The sequence below is a fragment of the Python bivittatus genome, unplaced genomic scaffold, assembly GCF_059951505.1.
Source record: "Python bivittatus isolate LINGU-HERP-01145 unplaced genomic scaffold, Pbiv_v1 ctg000560_np1212, whole genome shotgun sequence".
Taxonomy (NCBI): domain Eukaryota; kingdom Metazoa; phylum Chordata; class Lepidosauria; order Squamata; family Pythonidae; genus Python; species Python bivittatus.
Genome location: NW_028277083.1, coordinates 8,115,846 through 8,130,578, shown reverse-complemented (window position 1 = coordinate 8,130,578; position 14,733 = coordinate 8,115,846). Strand labels below are relative to the sequence as shown.

Sequence of the window (14,733 nt, the reverse complement as noted above, 5' to 3'; positions counted from 1 at the left end):
GGCCACCTTCAACTGGTTCTAACGTGGACTCTTCTGTATTTGGGTTAAAGACTATGTGCCATCAAGTTGGTGTTAACGCATAGAAAGGATTGATTGATCGATTGATTACTTAATGAATCTCTAGCCTCGTTAACTCATTGTTTCCAAACCAAACACATCTGCCAGCCTGTCTTAAGCAACCTGGCGCTGGACTACAATTCCCATTGCCTTCCCAGCCCTCTCTTTCTCTCCTGGTCACCGAGCACAGAGCAAGGATGGGTTGTGGTGCAATGGGGCGGCCTAGCTTTGTTGTACCCCGCCCACAGTCGCCTGTGGTGAAATGGGCAGCTACATAAATTGGTTTAATAAATAATAAACAAACATCCATGATACAGTAGCACAGTGTTTCTCACCCTTTCAGATGTGTGGACTCCGACTCCTAGAATTCCCCAGCCAGCCATGTTGGAGTCCCCCCATCTTCAAGAGTCCACACATCTGGAAGCTGCCAAGGTTGAGAAACACCGCCTAGCTTTATGCTTAGCACGGGGTGCAAAGTCAGTCGCTTGGGTGGGAAAATCTTAGGACAGAAGAGACGATCTGTAGCTCAGGGTTGAACTGTGCCCTCCGTGGCGCTCTCTGAGCTGGGGGGGTTGACGTGCAGACCTCTCATGACCCAACTAGGCAACAGCATCAGTGTTCTGATGTCACCTAGTCGGGTCATGAAACGTCCGCAAGAAAACAGCCAAGCTCAGAGAGCCCCACGGACTCCAGGGAAAAGGTGACTCCATCCAGAGAGTTCTGGGGTTCCGCTGGACCTGAACCCGGCGCTCCCCAACTCTAGCGGGGGGGCTGGGGCTCGGGGAATCGCCCCGCGGCCACGCTCGGCCTCCCGGGGACGCGGCTCCGAGGCCACCCCGCGCGGGGCGGGTGCGCGGGGAGTGGCGCGAGGCGCCTCGCCCGCCGGAGCGGAGGCGGCGGGGAAGCGGCGGGCGCAGCCGGGCCGGGATGGAGCGGCTGGCCCGCCTGGCGCGCCGCTCGCCCTGGCTCTGCAACGTGCTGCTCTACGGGAGCCTCTTCGCGGCGGGCGACGCGGCCCAGCAGCAGCTGCGGCGCCGGCCGGGCCAGCGCGCCGACTGGGCGCAGACGCGGCGGGTGGCGCTGGTGGCGCTGGCCTTCCAGGCAACTTCAACTACCTCTGGCTGCGCGGGCTGGAGCGGCTCCTGCCCGGGCGCGCGCCCGCCGCCGTCCTGGCCAAGGTGGGCTGCGACCAGCTGCTGGGCGCGCCGGTGGCGATCCTGGCTTTCTACTCCGGTGAGCCCGGGCCGGGGCGGCGCGCGGCGGGGGCGGGCGGGCGAGCTCGCTCCTCCCCTTGGGGTGGCCTCCCCTGGGCGCGTGCAGAGGGCTGGGCGGGGGTCAGACTTGGGGGGGAGGAGGAGGAGGAGGAGGAGGAGGAGAGGAGAGCGCCGCGCTTCCGGAGGGCGCCCGGTTGGAGAGCCAGGAGCGGAGACGCAGTTCTGGGGATGGATGGATTCGCCCCGCTGCGCCGCGACCGTCCTTGTTCCGCGCTCGGCGGCCGGGGGAGAAAGAGAGGGCCGGGGAGGCGATGGGGATTGTAGTCCAGCGCCAGGTGGCTTAAGGCAGGCTGGCGGAGACGTTGGGTTTGGCAGCGCGCCGCGTCCCGGGAAGTCGAGGCAGACACGGAGCAGGTCCAAATCCAGGCACCTCCCATTTATTTTCAGGGCTCAATCCAGCCCCCCCCCCCCCGACTAGGCCAGCCTTCTGCATCGCGCAAACGAGCCGGTCCCTCAGCTTCTGCGCTGCGGCACTTTCCGTCTTGGCAGATGCAAAGGCAGGCGCTTCCTTTGACCGAGGCTCGGAGCAGCCCTGGAGAGACGCCCAGCCGTTGCTGGCCGCCCATTTGCGGTGCCTTTTCTCGGGCAAGGACTTTTTTTCAGTGTCCCCACCCGGTTCCGCAGAGCTTTTTTTGAGCGTCATCAAGTCAGTTCGATGCTGCGCGGGATCTTGTAGATTAGGTTCGGGGGCAGCTAGGACCTGCAGCAAAGTATTCTTGAGCCGGATGGCTGCTGTTGGGGATCCGTCTGCCCCCTTCCCTGAGATACTCCATAGCAGTGTTTCTCCCCCTTGGGTGCTTTAAGCTGCGTGGACTTCAACTCCCAGAATTCCCCGGCCAGCATGCACTTTCACTTTCACTTTCTCCCTCTTCCCCCCGCCCTCAAGAATTCAGTATTCTCGTTATATTGAGCTTCCCCCAATGTGTTCCATTTTATTTTAAAACTCTTTTGTCCTGCAAACTTGAGATTTCCCCAAGCCAACTCTTGTTTTCAGTAATCCTATAAATTCTTGACCCTGAGTACACACCTCTCTCTTGAAAAACAGCGGATGCGTGTTGTTCCCAGATCTGTAACTATGTCCACAGTTTTAAACCATTTTGCCTTCAAGAAAGGGTGTCTTCAAATATGTCAATCAAGCAAAGCATTTCAGAAAGAATGGACATCTGAGCTGTCAATCAATCAAACCATTTCGGATAGGATGGACAAATCAGATGTCAATCAATCAGAGCATTTCAGATAGGATGGATAAATCTGAGATGTCACATTACGTTCACATGCAGTTCAGTGAAGTCAGGATGGACCAGCTCTCTGATCCCTGAAGACATCAAAAGTTGCTTCCTTTACAGCACTGTTTCTTAAAACGTGGTCCTAGCCTGGGGGTCCCCCAAGACCCTCTCTGGGCTCCGCAAAATCAAAATGATTTGCCAGCCTACGTTGAAAAATAATACAATTTTAAAATCCTATCAAGCGACCGCAAGAAGCTAGAGTAGCAGCGAATGCGTCCATTTTAATTTTGAATATGGTAAATATTGATAAAGATCACCCATGCGAACAAAAGCTTTTTTGGAGCCCTCTGTAATTTTTAAAAGTGGGAAGAGATCCTGAGAGAAAAAAAGAGTTTAAGAAACACTGCTTTACAGCAAGCCAAAAATGCAATTTCATTTATCTGAAGCATAGTATAAATCTTAGCAGGTAAATAAGAACAGCCTGTGCTCTGTTTGAAAGATACATTCTTGTTGGGTTAAAATAAGGAATGCTGCCTTAATTTCCAGGAAGAAGAATGGAGGTAAATGCAATAAATAGCTTCTTTCTTAAACTTGGCAGGGTCGAATCTGACTGCTAGACTGGCGGTTATGTCATTTTGCAGAAGAGGTAGGCAATATTAAAAGAGGTGGGTTGTTTTTTTGATGCCCAAAAGCTCTGAGCACTGTCTTTTTTATTTCTTACAAACGGTGACTTTGGGAAAAATTAAAATGATCGTTTTTTGCTCCCCAAAGCAAAGCCACGCTTGTTTTTTGCAAGACCCACGTGCAGATCCGATAGATTTGTCCATCATTCCATTTCTAATTTTCTCTTTTCCTCTAAAACCCTTTTCGATCAGGCATGAGCATCCTTCAGGGCAAAGAGGATATTTTCGCAGACTGTCAGCAGAAATTCTGGAATACGTATAAGGTGAGCGCAGGCTTGTCACACGCGGGATCCTATCAATTAATGCCTCTGTAGCATGTATTTTAAAATTTATTATATATTCTGAAATAAGTAGCACAAATAAGAAAATCAGGTACAGATACCAAAATATGGGCAGATAAACAACAAATCTGAAATATCGTAAAATGAATATGCCTTTTTGGTACTCGTAAGCTTATGCAATACAATAGAACAAAAAGAAAAACTAATCTATTCCAATACATGATATGAAGCTTATAGTATTATGAGATATTTCACATTCATTTTCTAGACAAAATCCACTTATCCCCGTTAAGCCTTATGCTAAAATAAACTTGGTTAACTTTGTCCATATCACTGAAAGAAAACTGTAAGTAGTAAATAACGCCTTCCAAATAGCCTATCCTTACTTGTATTTTTAGCGGATGATTTTTCCAAGCATATTGTTTCTAATTCTGGAAATAATATATAGCCGTTACAATTAGCAGCCATTGACAATTGCTATCCTTACTTTCTGAAATCAGCTTGATTTCTTTTCCCCCCAAAGGGTAGTTTGATGGGAAATGAAGTCCCTTAATAAGGAGATCAAAACAAAAGAGGTTTTTTGGCAAGATTCTTGCCAAAAATCTCCTGCCTTTTCAACCAAGTTTGTTACTGCAGAATCCTGGAAACCTAAAATACATATTTCATTGGATCAGCAGCATAGGGAATTGCATTGGCTGAAAAATTAATGCATCTGTAAAGACCTTTCCAAAAGCCTAAAAGGCAGAACAAGGCAGAATAAATTTATTCAAATTAGTCACTGAGTATCAACCATGTTTTTCTTAATGAATTTCCTTTGCATATATACTCCGGATAAAAATATTCACTATGGATTCTAAAATGTTTGCATTTCCCCTTAGGATCACATAGGGAGTATTTTTGACCTCTTTTTTTCTCCTTTATCCCTTTTCTTTTCTTTTTAACTCTGATTATTTTTCACCTTTCCCCCCCAATATTTAGTCACTGCAAGTTTAATTAGAAATATGAGGTTGAGGACCTACATCTATGTAGGCTGAGCAAAATAGTAACACCTGAAACAAAAGCAGAAAACAACATTTGAAGACTTAACTGAATTTCACTACAAGATTGAAAAAATATAGAAATTAGCATGTGCTTGGTTGAGACAAATCGGTATTATGTGATGTGTAATTCTGTAGATCAGTGTGGTCCTAGTACCCCGAGGGGGGGTTCCCCAAGACCTTCTCAGCAGTCCCCAAAATCAAAATCATTTGTTGAAATGTTAAAAAATCATACAATATTAAAATGTCAACAGGCAATTGTGAGAAGCCGCGGCGGAAAGTGTCAATATTAATTTTTAATACAGTAAATATTGATAAACAGAACCCATACAACCAAAAACTCTTTGGGGGTCCTCTGTAATTTTCAAAAGTGGGAAGGGTTCCTGAGAGAAAAAAGTTTAAGCGACACTACGATAGGTTATGGAATAAAAAAGCACGGATGAAAGAAAATACTAGAGTCTTGCTTTAAAAAGGAAAGAAAAGTGAATGTTGGCAGACTGTGCTCGTGAAGGTGCAAACACACACCCTTTTGTGGTTGTGTAACTGCTTCTGATCACGCTTCGTTTCATTTCTCTCAGATTTCTGGTCTCTGAAAGCTCCTATTAGAAACGCAAAAGAGCAAAAACTTTGGGGGGTGTGTGTGAAAGGAAGACAGCCATTTGAAGGGGCTTGCCTCATTTGCTAATGAAAGAGAACTTAATTTCTCGAAAGATTCGTTTGCCAACCTGGCAAAGGGGCAGACATATTGGGCATTGTGTAATTTTGGCATTTTTAAAAGTGACAGTTAAGCAATCCAAATCAGGGCGGGTAAGAGAAAGAATTTTAAGCATGAATTTCCCACCCACGTGCATATGCTGGCTTTACACGCTGCACTGAGCTGCGGTTTGCAAATTAGGGTTTTTTGCATAAAGCTGGGTTTGTACAGCCTATTCACTCCTCAACTGAGACAAGGACTGGGTTAATCTGAAATGTGACACCCTGAATGACGGCTTGGGGGCCATGGATGAATGTAACCGTGCTTACGAAGTGCAGTGACAGGACTCAGGCTACACACTGAGCCAGATCGAAGGAAATGACACAATGGCATAGTGTGATGCGGAAGCGTAAGAAACACGCACAGTTCCTTTCCACTGAATACCCTTTCAACCAGCTGGAACTCATCCAAACAGCCTATGGGGATTGCAGGCTTTTAGGGGTGCCACGGATCTTGAAGAGATCCGTGGCTAATTGCAGGCTGAGCAGAAAGGTGTCCCTTTTCCTCTGAACACAGAATGTTTAAAAAAAAAAATTGCATTTTTTTCCTATCTTGATTAACTATTTTAAACATAAGCATGAGGCTTTATAGGAAAGCTACGGATCATTTTTCTCATACTCCCCTTTTGCCTCTCTGTAATCCAAGAATTGTTTTTATTTCAGACGGGGTTGATGTACTGGCCTTTTGTCCAGGTGAGTGTCAGCCTTGCCTGGGATGGAAGAACCTGAAATCCACCTTGCAATTTTGTCACAAGATTTCCTCTCCATTGTAAAGACGCTTCTGGTTTTCCACTTTCTTCTCAAGGTGCTCTACTGTTGGAGGCTGTAGAAGGCATGTCCCTCCTGGGGTTGATTTTCTGTTGCACCTTTTGCTAATCTCAAAAATCTTGTAAGAGTATTTCTTGCCTTTGTTTGGGATTAAATGGAAGCATGGGGAGCAGACCAAAAGGATGGTTTAATGAAAGAGCGAGCATTTATCCCCATTCTATAGCTAAATTAGTACTCAATAACTACAAGACTACCACAACAGACTGATGAGAAGTTCACCTACCTTCTCTTTCTCCTTTGAAAGCATTTCAGAAGGAAATTCTCCTTTCATCCAATACAGAAGGAAAATAGAAGCAGGAGAAATTCTCGTCAGAATTGTTCGTTTCTATCTTCTTTTCAAAACTCTTAATAAAAATGATTTAAAGAACAGTTCTAATGACTACATATGTGTTTGTGTTCTGAAGGAAATAAGATAATCTTTTATTACTATCCCAATATATGGTTCTGTCAAGTAATGTCATTAAGTCAGTGTTTCTCAACCTTAGCAACTTTAAGATGAGTGGACTTCAACTCCCAAAATTCCCCAGCCAGCCATGCTGGCTGGGGAATTCTGGGAGTTGAAGTCCATCTTACAGTTGCCAAGGTTAAGAAACATTACTTTAAGTACTGAGCACCTTGCTGGGGCCCTCTTGGTAAAAATCCTTGTGATGTCACTTGAAGGCTTTTCTCAGTCTTCCTTCTTTCCTTCCAAACAGCTTTCCAACTTCAGCCTTGTTCCAGTGTACCTGAGGACAGCATTTACAGGATTTTGTGGCTTCCTTTGGGCCATTTTCCTTTGCTTTTCACAACAAAGTGGGGATGGAACCGCAAGTTCAGCTTTTCGGCTGCTCCGAGGGGAGAAGGTGGATGTAGGCAAGACACCACCATGGAAGTAAACCATCAACAGAACAAAGATTCCTTCCTTGTTTGAAGCAGCCACTGGACAGTAGGAGAGCAACCTCCTTTACTGTAAAAAAAAGGAAAGTCCACCTCGATTTGAACGTGAGTCCTGGTGACTACTGGGATGTGTTCATTTTGGTTTCTTGGAATCCAGAGGGACATGTGCAAATCAGGCTAAAACGGGACATCTGTGACTGTTGATCCAACGTTTCCTCTGTGCTAACATGAATCTAGTCATGGTGGCCCTGTTTGCAAGGCATATTTAACTGAGTCTTGAGGAAGTGGGTCAATGAGGCAAGTGAAGGCCAACACTGAGTTGATGGAGCTAAAATTAACCTCTAAAGGGTTAGGGTTAGCCCCAGACAAATCCAGATTGGGGCTAAACCAACTCCCCTGATCAAGTAACTTTGTGTACTATGTAAAGTACTTATGAGAAAATGTGTTGCCCTGTCTGAAATCTGTGATTGAAACAAAGTCCTAGAGGGGTCCGGCAAAAATGGGGCTTCTCTAGGCCCTTTGTTTCGGTGACATTTTAGTTTTCTTCTTCTCTCAAGACCATAGAGAGAGGCAAAAAAGGGATAGATATGTGGGTACTCCCCGAAGCTACTTATGATGATATTGTTGTACCACTGTGGATTTCTCCAGTTGGACTACAGTGGAAGGGGAAGAAATCAATATCTTCTTTGCAATGGATGGGAAGATGAAAAATATCATCAATCGTTGTCAAATCATTGCCAGTGCATAAAGGTGACTTGGTTGACTAGGAGAGATTGCCATTGAATCAGCCATGTTGTGTGAATGGGACCACTGGGTGCTTAGTTGTATTTACAATAAGCCATCATTAAGACAGTGTAAACAAACTGGGTTGGTTTGCCCCTCCTTTGTGATGCAGGGTTGGGGAACCTCATGGCCCTCCCAATGTTGAACTACAACTCCCAGCATCCCTATGGGCCAAGCTGGCTAAAGCTGCTGGGAACTATAGTTTAGCAACTTTTTGTGGGCCATAGATCTTCTGCTTCATCTTAGGTGTGACGTGTAAACTTATTTAATAACAAGATTGTTTAAAAGCTATTCTTGTGGCTCTTCACACCCAAAGAAGCCTCTATTGTGAGTCAGCTTTTAAACTAGGTTATCAGCTTGGAAATCTTGGCTTGTGGGCATGTTAAATGAAGAACTGGGTTCCTGCATAATTGATTTAGTTGTATCAACCCAGCCCATTATAGTTCTTTTCACTAACCCATGGTTAAGCCAACCATAACTTGGAAGAATGCATGAACTAAGATGATCTTCTTCCATTTCTAGAGTTGTACCCTTGGTTTTGTTGTACACTTTGTTGTATAACAATTGTACACTTTGCAAGTTGTACACTTTGCAACATTGATCCACCCTAATGGACGAGTGCCTGTATGATGGCATGCCAGCCACGATGAGTTACTAGCTGGCAAAGAATGTTCTCCTTTCTTTTGATTGCAACCTGCAAATGAGGGAAGCCTTTGAGAACATCTGCTGGGGCCTCCTGTGATCCCACCAGAAGCTGTGGGATTACTGGTGTGACCCTAAGTGATTGCACAGTTCTTGATTTACTCTTATTCTGCCACTGGATTGGTCCTCTTTGATTTAGGGCCAGTAAAACATTGAACACGTTGTCTTTTTCTTAGCCCGAGCAGCCAGAAGGTTTGAGAAGTGAAGAAATTGGAGACCTGGAATCAACAGCCTTCTTTTTTTAAATAAAAACAGTAACGCATGTTCCACTTTGCAATGTATGGTAAGCTCTTCCTGATAGTTGTTTAGCTGTGGTAGTCCCTGTTCTGAAGTCTTGTCTTTACTGGCCAGAAATTGCTTTACTCGGTAAGTAAAGAGGTTTGGGGCAGTTTTGCTCTGCAAAACAGCTCTGGAGATGTTTTCCGCTAGGAAGGTCTGGTCTTTTAATTGGTAAAATAGAAACTGAGCAGGGTGGATTTGAAGACACTCAGTAAAATCTTAAGTTTCAGTCTCAGTCATTGTATCAAAAATTCAGTTCCAGATTCAGACTTTGGCATTGCTGGAGGAAGGAAGGAAGGAAGGAAGGAAGGAAGGAAGGAAGGAAGGAAGGAAGGAAGGAAGGAAGGAAGGAAGGAAGGAAGGAAGGAAGGAAGGAAGGAAGGAAGGAAGGAAGGAAGGAAGGAAGGAGAATAATTGTATAGGAGGATTATAAAATCTTCTGGACAAATTCATGACAATCTTCATATACTTGTGGGAGGAAGAGAACAAATATGATTGCTGCAGCTTTTCGTGGCTTAGAATTCAGGTATGGTATCAATTATTTTGTCTGAGTAAAGGATGTGTTTCACTGAGATCCTATCCTATGCTTATCACTATAGATTTCTTGGTTTAGGAAAAAAAGGATTTGATAAGAGCAAAGGGCATTGCTCGTCTAGATTCAGGAATTATGACTGGTTAGCTCAGTCTCTTTGGAAGGTCTGTGCATGCAACATTGGTGTTCTTGCCCATGCGCTGTTAAAGGATTGCGGAGGAAGAACGTAAAGGCAATTACCTGCCCATAAAAACCTCTGCTAAAGGAAACATACATATATTTCTGGATTTACCAGTTTATTAAAATTAGGATATCAGCTGGCACGTCTTTCGTAGCTTAGTTGTAAGCGAGCCATAGATTGTGGGCAATAATGTTTAGTAGGATGTTTAATTTTTGCTTTGGTTTTGTAAAAGAGGCCAAGTTTGTCCACTGTGGTCTTTTTCATGCTGTGGGCCTGTCTCTTTAGGGACCAAAGCAGTTGGTTTATTTCAGCCTAGCACAAAAGTTTATACATTACTGCAACTTGTCTATCTGCGGGGAATTGTTGACTGCAGAGATTTAATTCTGGGGTAATGTTTAATTGCTGGAAGGGGAATGAGCATTGAGATATCAGAATTTGTAGTTGTTAATTATTAAGATTCCTTACGGGTTATGTTTCTTATATCCTGGAGTGTACTGGTATTGGAAAAATGTACAAAAAGCAGTCTAAATAAGAAGGAAAACTTTCAAAATCGATTTGTGAGGACGCTTCCTTACAAATGTGTTGGAAGGGGGTGTTCTCAACATTTTCTTTTACGTCTGTTCAGGTATAGAGACAGGAGTAAAATATTCCAGCTTGGTTAGCTGTATTCCATTGTTTTTAATGCTGTAAAAATATGATAGGACATACTGCATGCTATGTAATATATTACCTATATAACTTTTAGTTTTACCCAGGTTCTTCCAAAGAGTGTCTTGCTCCAACTCTGCAAAATCCTTCTTGATCTTTTTTTAAAAGCAATGTTATTACTAATATGGATGGTGGTGATTTTGTAACTTAAGAAAACTCCTCTTGTTCAGTGCAAGCATGTTTAACGATCTCCAGATAATGGAACAATTGGAAAACAACTCTTTTGTACGCTGTTTGAAACTGCTGAAATACTTTCCAATCTCCTGTGGCTGTTTTGCAGCCGCAGAAACCTGAATGCAATCTGTGATTACAGAAAAGTGAGCATCAAATGGCCTTCTGAATCTTTTTAATGGCCTTAGTAATGGCTTGTTAATGGTGTGGATACGTGCATTCATAAATATCCAGGTATGGTGGCAAACTGTGTTCATTTTGTGTTAACTAAATGGGGCAGGGGGCAGATATTTCACATGCAAATGGAGCTTTCCCCACATTATCTCTAAATTATGCTTCACAAAACGCTTGGTAGAGAAAGAACGGCAATGGTGGTGGGCAACAGAATGATGTGATCCAGATGCCTGGTAGGGTCTAGACCAGTGTTTCTCAACCTTGGCCGCTTGAAGATGTGTGAACTTCAACTCCCAGAATTCCCTAGCTAGCCATGTTGACTGGGGAATTCTGGGAGTTGAAGTCCACGCATCTTCAAGCAGCCAAGGTTGAGAAACACTGGTCTAGAGAACAGGAGAAATCAAGGACTAAGGACCTAGGGATACCAGATGGCACCAGAAGTACATGTAGTCCTCGCTTAACAACCACAATTGGGACCAGAATTTAGGTCGCTAAGCGATGCGGTCATTAAGTGAATCATCATGCGACTGGACCTGGTTTTACAACATTTATGAGCAATCTTCAAGATGCCAAAGTTGAGAAACACTGGTCTACACTTTTACCCAAGCAATGTGGAATCCCAGCTGAAGAGAAGCCATAACCTTGCTAGTAAGACTGTTCATAACCACTTTTTGCAGACAAGGGCGAGGAAAAGTCAGAAGCCAGCTCCAAATCCAGCAGTTCTCCCCTGCTTTCAGCCTTCTCAGTTTCTCATTCATAGTAGAAATTCTCACAAAGGGAGGACTGAGTTAATCCCCACAGGCTGGCTTTGCCAGAACCATGTGCTGTAGAAATACAATGCGGAAAAAAAATAAATAAATGTGTGCCCCGGCTATATCAACTTATTAAGGGCTCAGGGGTTGGAGCAGGAAACTATTCTTTCACACTCCTCGGGATGAATCACACACATTTCTGAGACCAGAATGACAGGCCTGGTCTGCAATACCCCCCACCTGATCAAATTCCTTCCTGCCAGGAGAACATACAGCCTTCACTTTGCTGCAATTCCAAGCTGCAATTTCAGGACTGATGTCAGTCCTTCGAAGTTAACCAGGTCAAGAGAGACACACCGCAAAAATTCCAGGAATGCAGCTTTCTTAAGTAGAACATCATCATTGTCATCCCTACTAGGAAATCAGCCCCACAGGAAGTCTAAAACTACCTTTATTGAAATTGGCTAGAATAACAGAATCTTGTGAGTCTGACTGTGCTGTTCTTCCTCCTTCTTACAGTTCAGCGAATCAGGGTGTCGTCTGCCTGAGCCACTTCCAAATGTTATCTCGCTGCTGTGGACTTAAAAAATGTTTCATCCCCTTTTGCTTAAGTAACAGTTCTTGCATATCTCCGTCAAGGTCATCTTTCCACAATAACAGAATTTTGAAAGCTTCTCCAAGGTTCTTTCTGTGTCCCCTTGAACCAGAGGTCCTTAAACTCTTCAGCTCATCGACCCCTCATGAAGTTTCAGATTGTTCATTGACCCCCCCAACATTTATTATATGAAAATAATGTAATAAATAGTACTTTAACTAATAGTACTACAAATAGTAATAATAAATATTGTTGGTCGCTCAGTCAGCCAGTTGTTTAGACTGGATTTGGCATTTTATCTACCTATCAAGTCCTTCCCAAGGACTTGGTATATTATTATTATCATCATCATCATCATCATCATCCTATCGTTATGGGTGTTGAGAATGTATTGGCTTATCAACAGAGTTTGAAGTGGGGAAGAATGCTCACTACGGGAAGTGAACAGAAACACTACATGTATGTATATTCTTCCCAGGACAAGGGAGATGAGAGAGACAAGGGGGAAGGGGGAAGGTCACAGATACACCATGCAAAGCACACAGATAAACAAGGCCAGTAATAACACACAGCTGATAGAGACAACTCAAGGCCACTCTTGCTGACAGCTGACCGTCCAACTCTGGTAACACTGTCTCACCACTGGCCACCCCACCTTCAGGACTAGGGACTGGCATGGACCTCTACAGAGACCCCAAAATATGAATTGACCCCAATTGACCTTCCATCATTTATTGATCACCTATTGACCCCCAGACATTTACTGACCCCTTTTTGACTCCCAGACATTTATTGACTCCTTGGATCATCTCATCGACCCTTGGGGGTCAATATTGACCACTTTGGGGAACCCTGCCTTAAACTAAGAAATCAAGATGGCTTTTTTCTGATTTTTTTTTTCTCACTTCAGCTTCTCTGGACTATGTAATTGCTTCTCCAAGGACTTCATTTCAGCTTCTGGACTATGTAATTGCTTCTCCAAACTCCTCCTTAGAGGTTCTTTCATACCAAGGTCATCTCTAAATTCCTTTTCAAAGCCACCCCTTAGCCCAAGCAAACTCTGCTGCTTTTCCTTCTGATCTTGTAACAGGAACTTGAGCGCACCTGCCCATATAATTCATGAGAAGGTCTTTGCAGGACAGAGTTTCACCACGCCTCCCCTACATTTGATCCATGCTAGCGCTTGAAAGATGGGAATATAAGCCTCCCTTTGGTTTATCCAAAGAATTAAGTTCAGCCTCCTCTCATTTCCTCCACCAGCTGCTTTTTAGCCATCACCAAAGTCCAGCCGGGATATTAGTGGCAAGATGGCTGAAAAACTGCAACCTTGACAGAAGGACTTAACATGGAATGATAAGCACAACTGTGCTTTGGAGACAAAATGTGCGCATTTTGGGGAAGAGGAGAGCCACAGTGGGCTGAGAGATACTGCAAAAGCTAGCATCTCAATTTAAAAAGAAAGTTGCAAGGGGAGAGTTGCCATAAAACATTGAGATATAGCTTCACCTTCCAGGAAAAATTCCCACATCCAAACTCCTGTCAAAATACCACCAAATGGAATGGGATTAAGCTGAGTTTTTGCATCCCAGCCCAATTTCCTTGTTCCCCCTTTTCTCACTTCTGTGCAAGAGTCGGTGGCTCCTGAGCATACTGACGTGCTGAAACGTTTTTCTTTCCTCATCAATTGATTTTAGTGTTTCTTCAAACCTTCAAGCACACAGTTGGCACCTCTGCCTTACTCTCAGACCCCAGTTTGGCTCCATCCTTCTTGGCCTTCATGATCCACGAAGATGGCTACTAACAGGGCGGTTGACTGTCGTGAATTCTGAACATCCCCCACTCTGCCATTTCCAGCTGTTCTTTTTGAGACTTCAGATTAATATAATCGTTGCAAGGCAGCTGTTGCCTTCAATAATCCAGATGGCCTTAACGTTTCTTCCTCCCCCATTTTTTTTGTGTGGTTTCCCACATTGAGTCCAGCCCACCCCCCAATAATTCAATCATCACCCCCAGATTAGCTGTAAATTTGCACCACCGCCTGCTACTTAAGTTTGTGACTCACAGCACTGTCTGGCCTTTTTCCTCAGGGTGCCACCAAGACACTTTCTTAAATTATTATCCTGGCCCCCAAATGATCTAAGCCAATCTCCGCCCTTTAACATAGGGACTAAAAACATGGGGAGTGCAGAATATGTACTACGCCACTGTACTCCCGCTGCAATGCCGGTGATGCAAATATTATTACATTTTTCAACGCGTCATTCCAATGAAACAGGTGGTGACAAATCTAAGATAGAAATTAATTAAATAAATATTTTATTTCATTCTCAAGAAGCCATTATCTCCTGTTTTGGTAATTTGATTATTTGCTGCTTCATCTATTATTTCGAATGTATATATTTTCCCTTATCCAAAACCAATGTTTTGGAGAAACACTGTCTGCCATGATTTTCTACAAAAATAACCGAAAACATGACAGCCAAACAGCACTATATTCGTATAAACGACAACAAAAAATAGCAAATCTATCCTAAAGGCATAAATACTAAGAAAATAAATGCAAGGGGAGAAACTGTACAGTAAAATCAAATGGTAGGGAAGGGCATATCTGCAGCTTGTCATTTGTTGTTCCTTGAGTAAGCCAGAGTGAATTGGTTCATTCACACCTAACATTAAGCCATAAACTCTGGTTTACAAAGGTCAGTGGCTGGAGTGACGGATCAAGCAACCCCCTTGATGGCTTTGGGTATTGTCTGAACCAGCCATGATAAGCCAATTAGAACTTGAGTCCCAGTGAAATAAATACACATTCAGAGGAATTTCAAACTCTTTCCTAAGCCA

The 14,733-nt window shown here is 44.0% G+C and overlaps 1 protein-coding gene across 1 annotated transcript; it reads left to right on the top strand.

Moving 5' to 3' along the window:
* The first annotated feature begins 902 nt into the window (after positions 1-902).
* On the top strand, positions 903-11,417 carry MPV17L (MPV17 mitochondrial inner membrane protein like). Its single transcript, XM_088148129.1, is given in 6 exon segments — positions 903-1,153; positions 1,156-1,290; positions 3,156-3,203; positions 3,433-3,503; positions 5,975-6,004; positions 6,835-11,417. Coding segments are annotated over 6 exon segments (633 nt in total). The 5' UTR covers positions 903-984; the 3' UTR covers positions 7,015-11,417.
* The last annotated feature ends 3,316 nt before the right edge of the window (positions 11,418-14,733 follow it).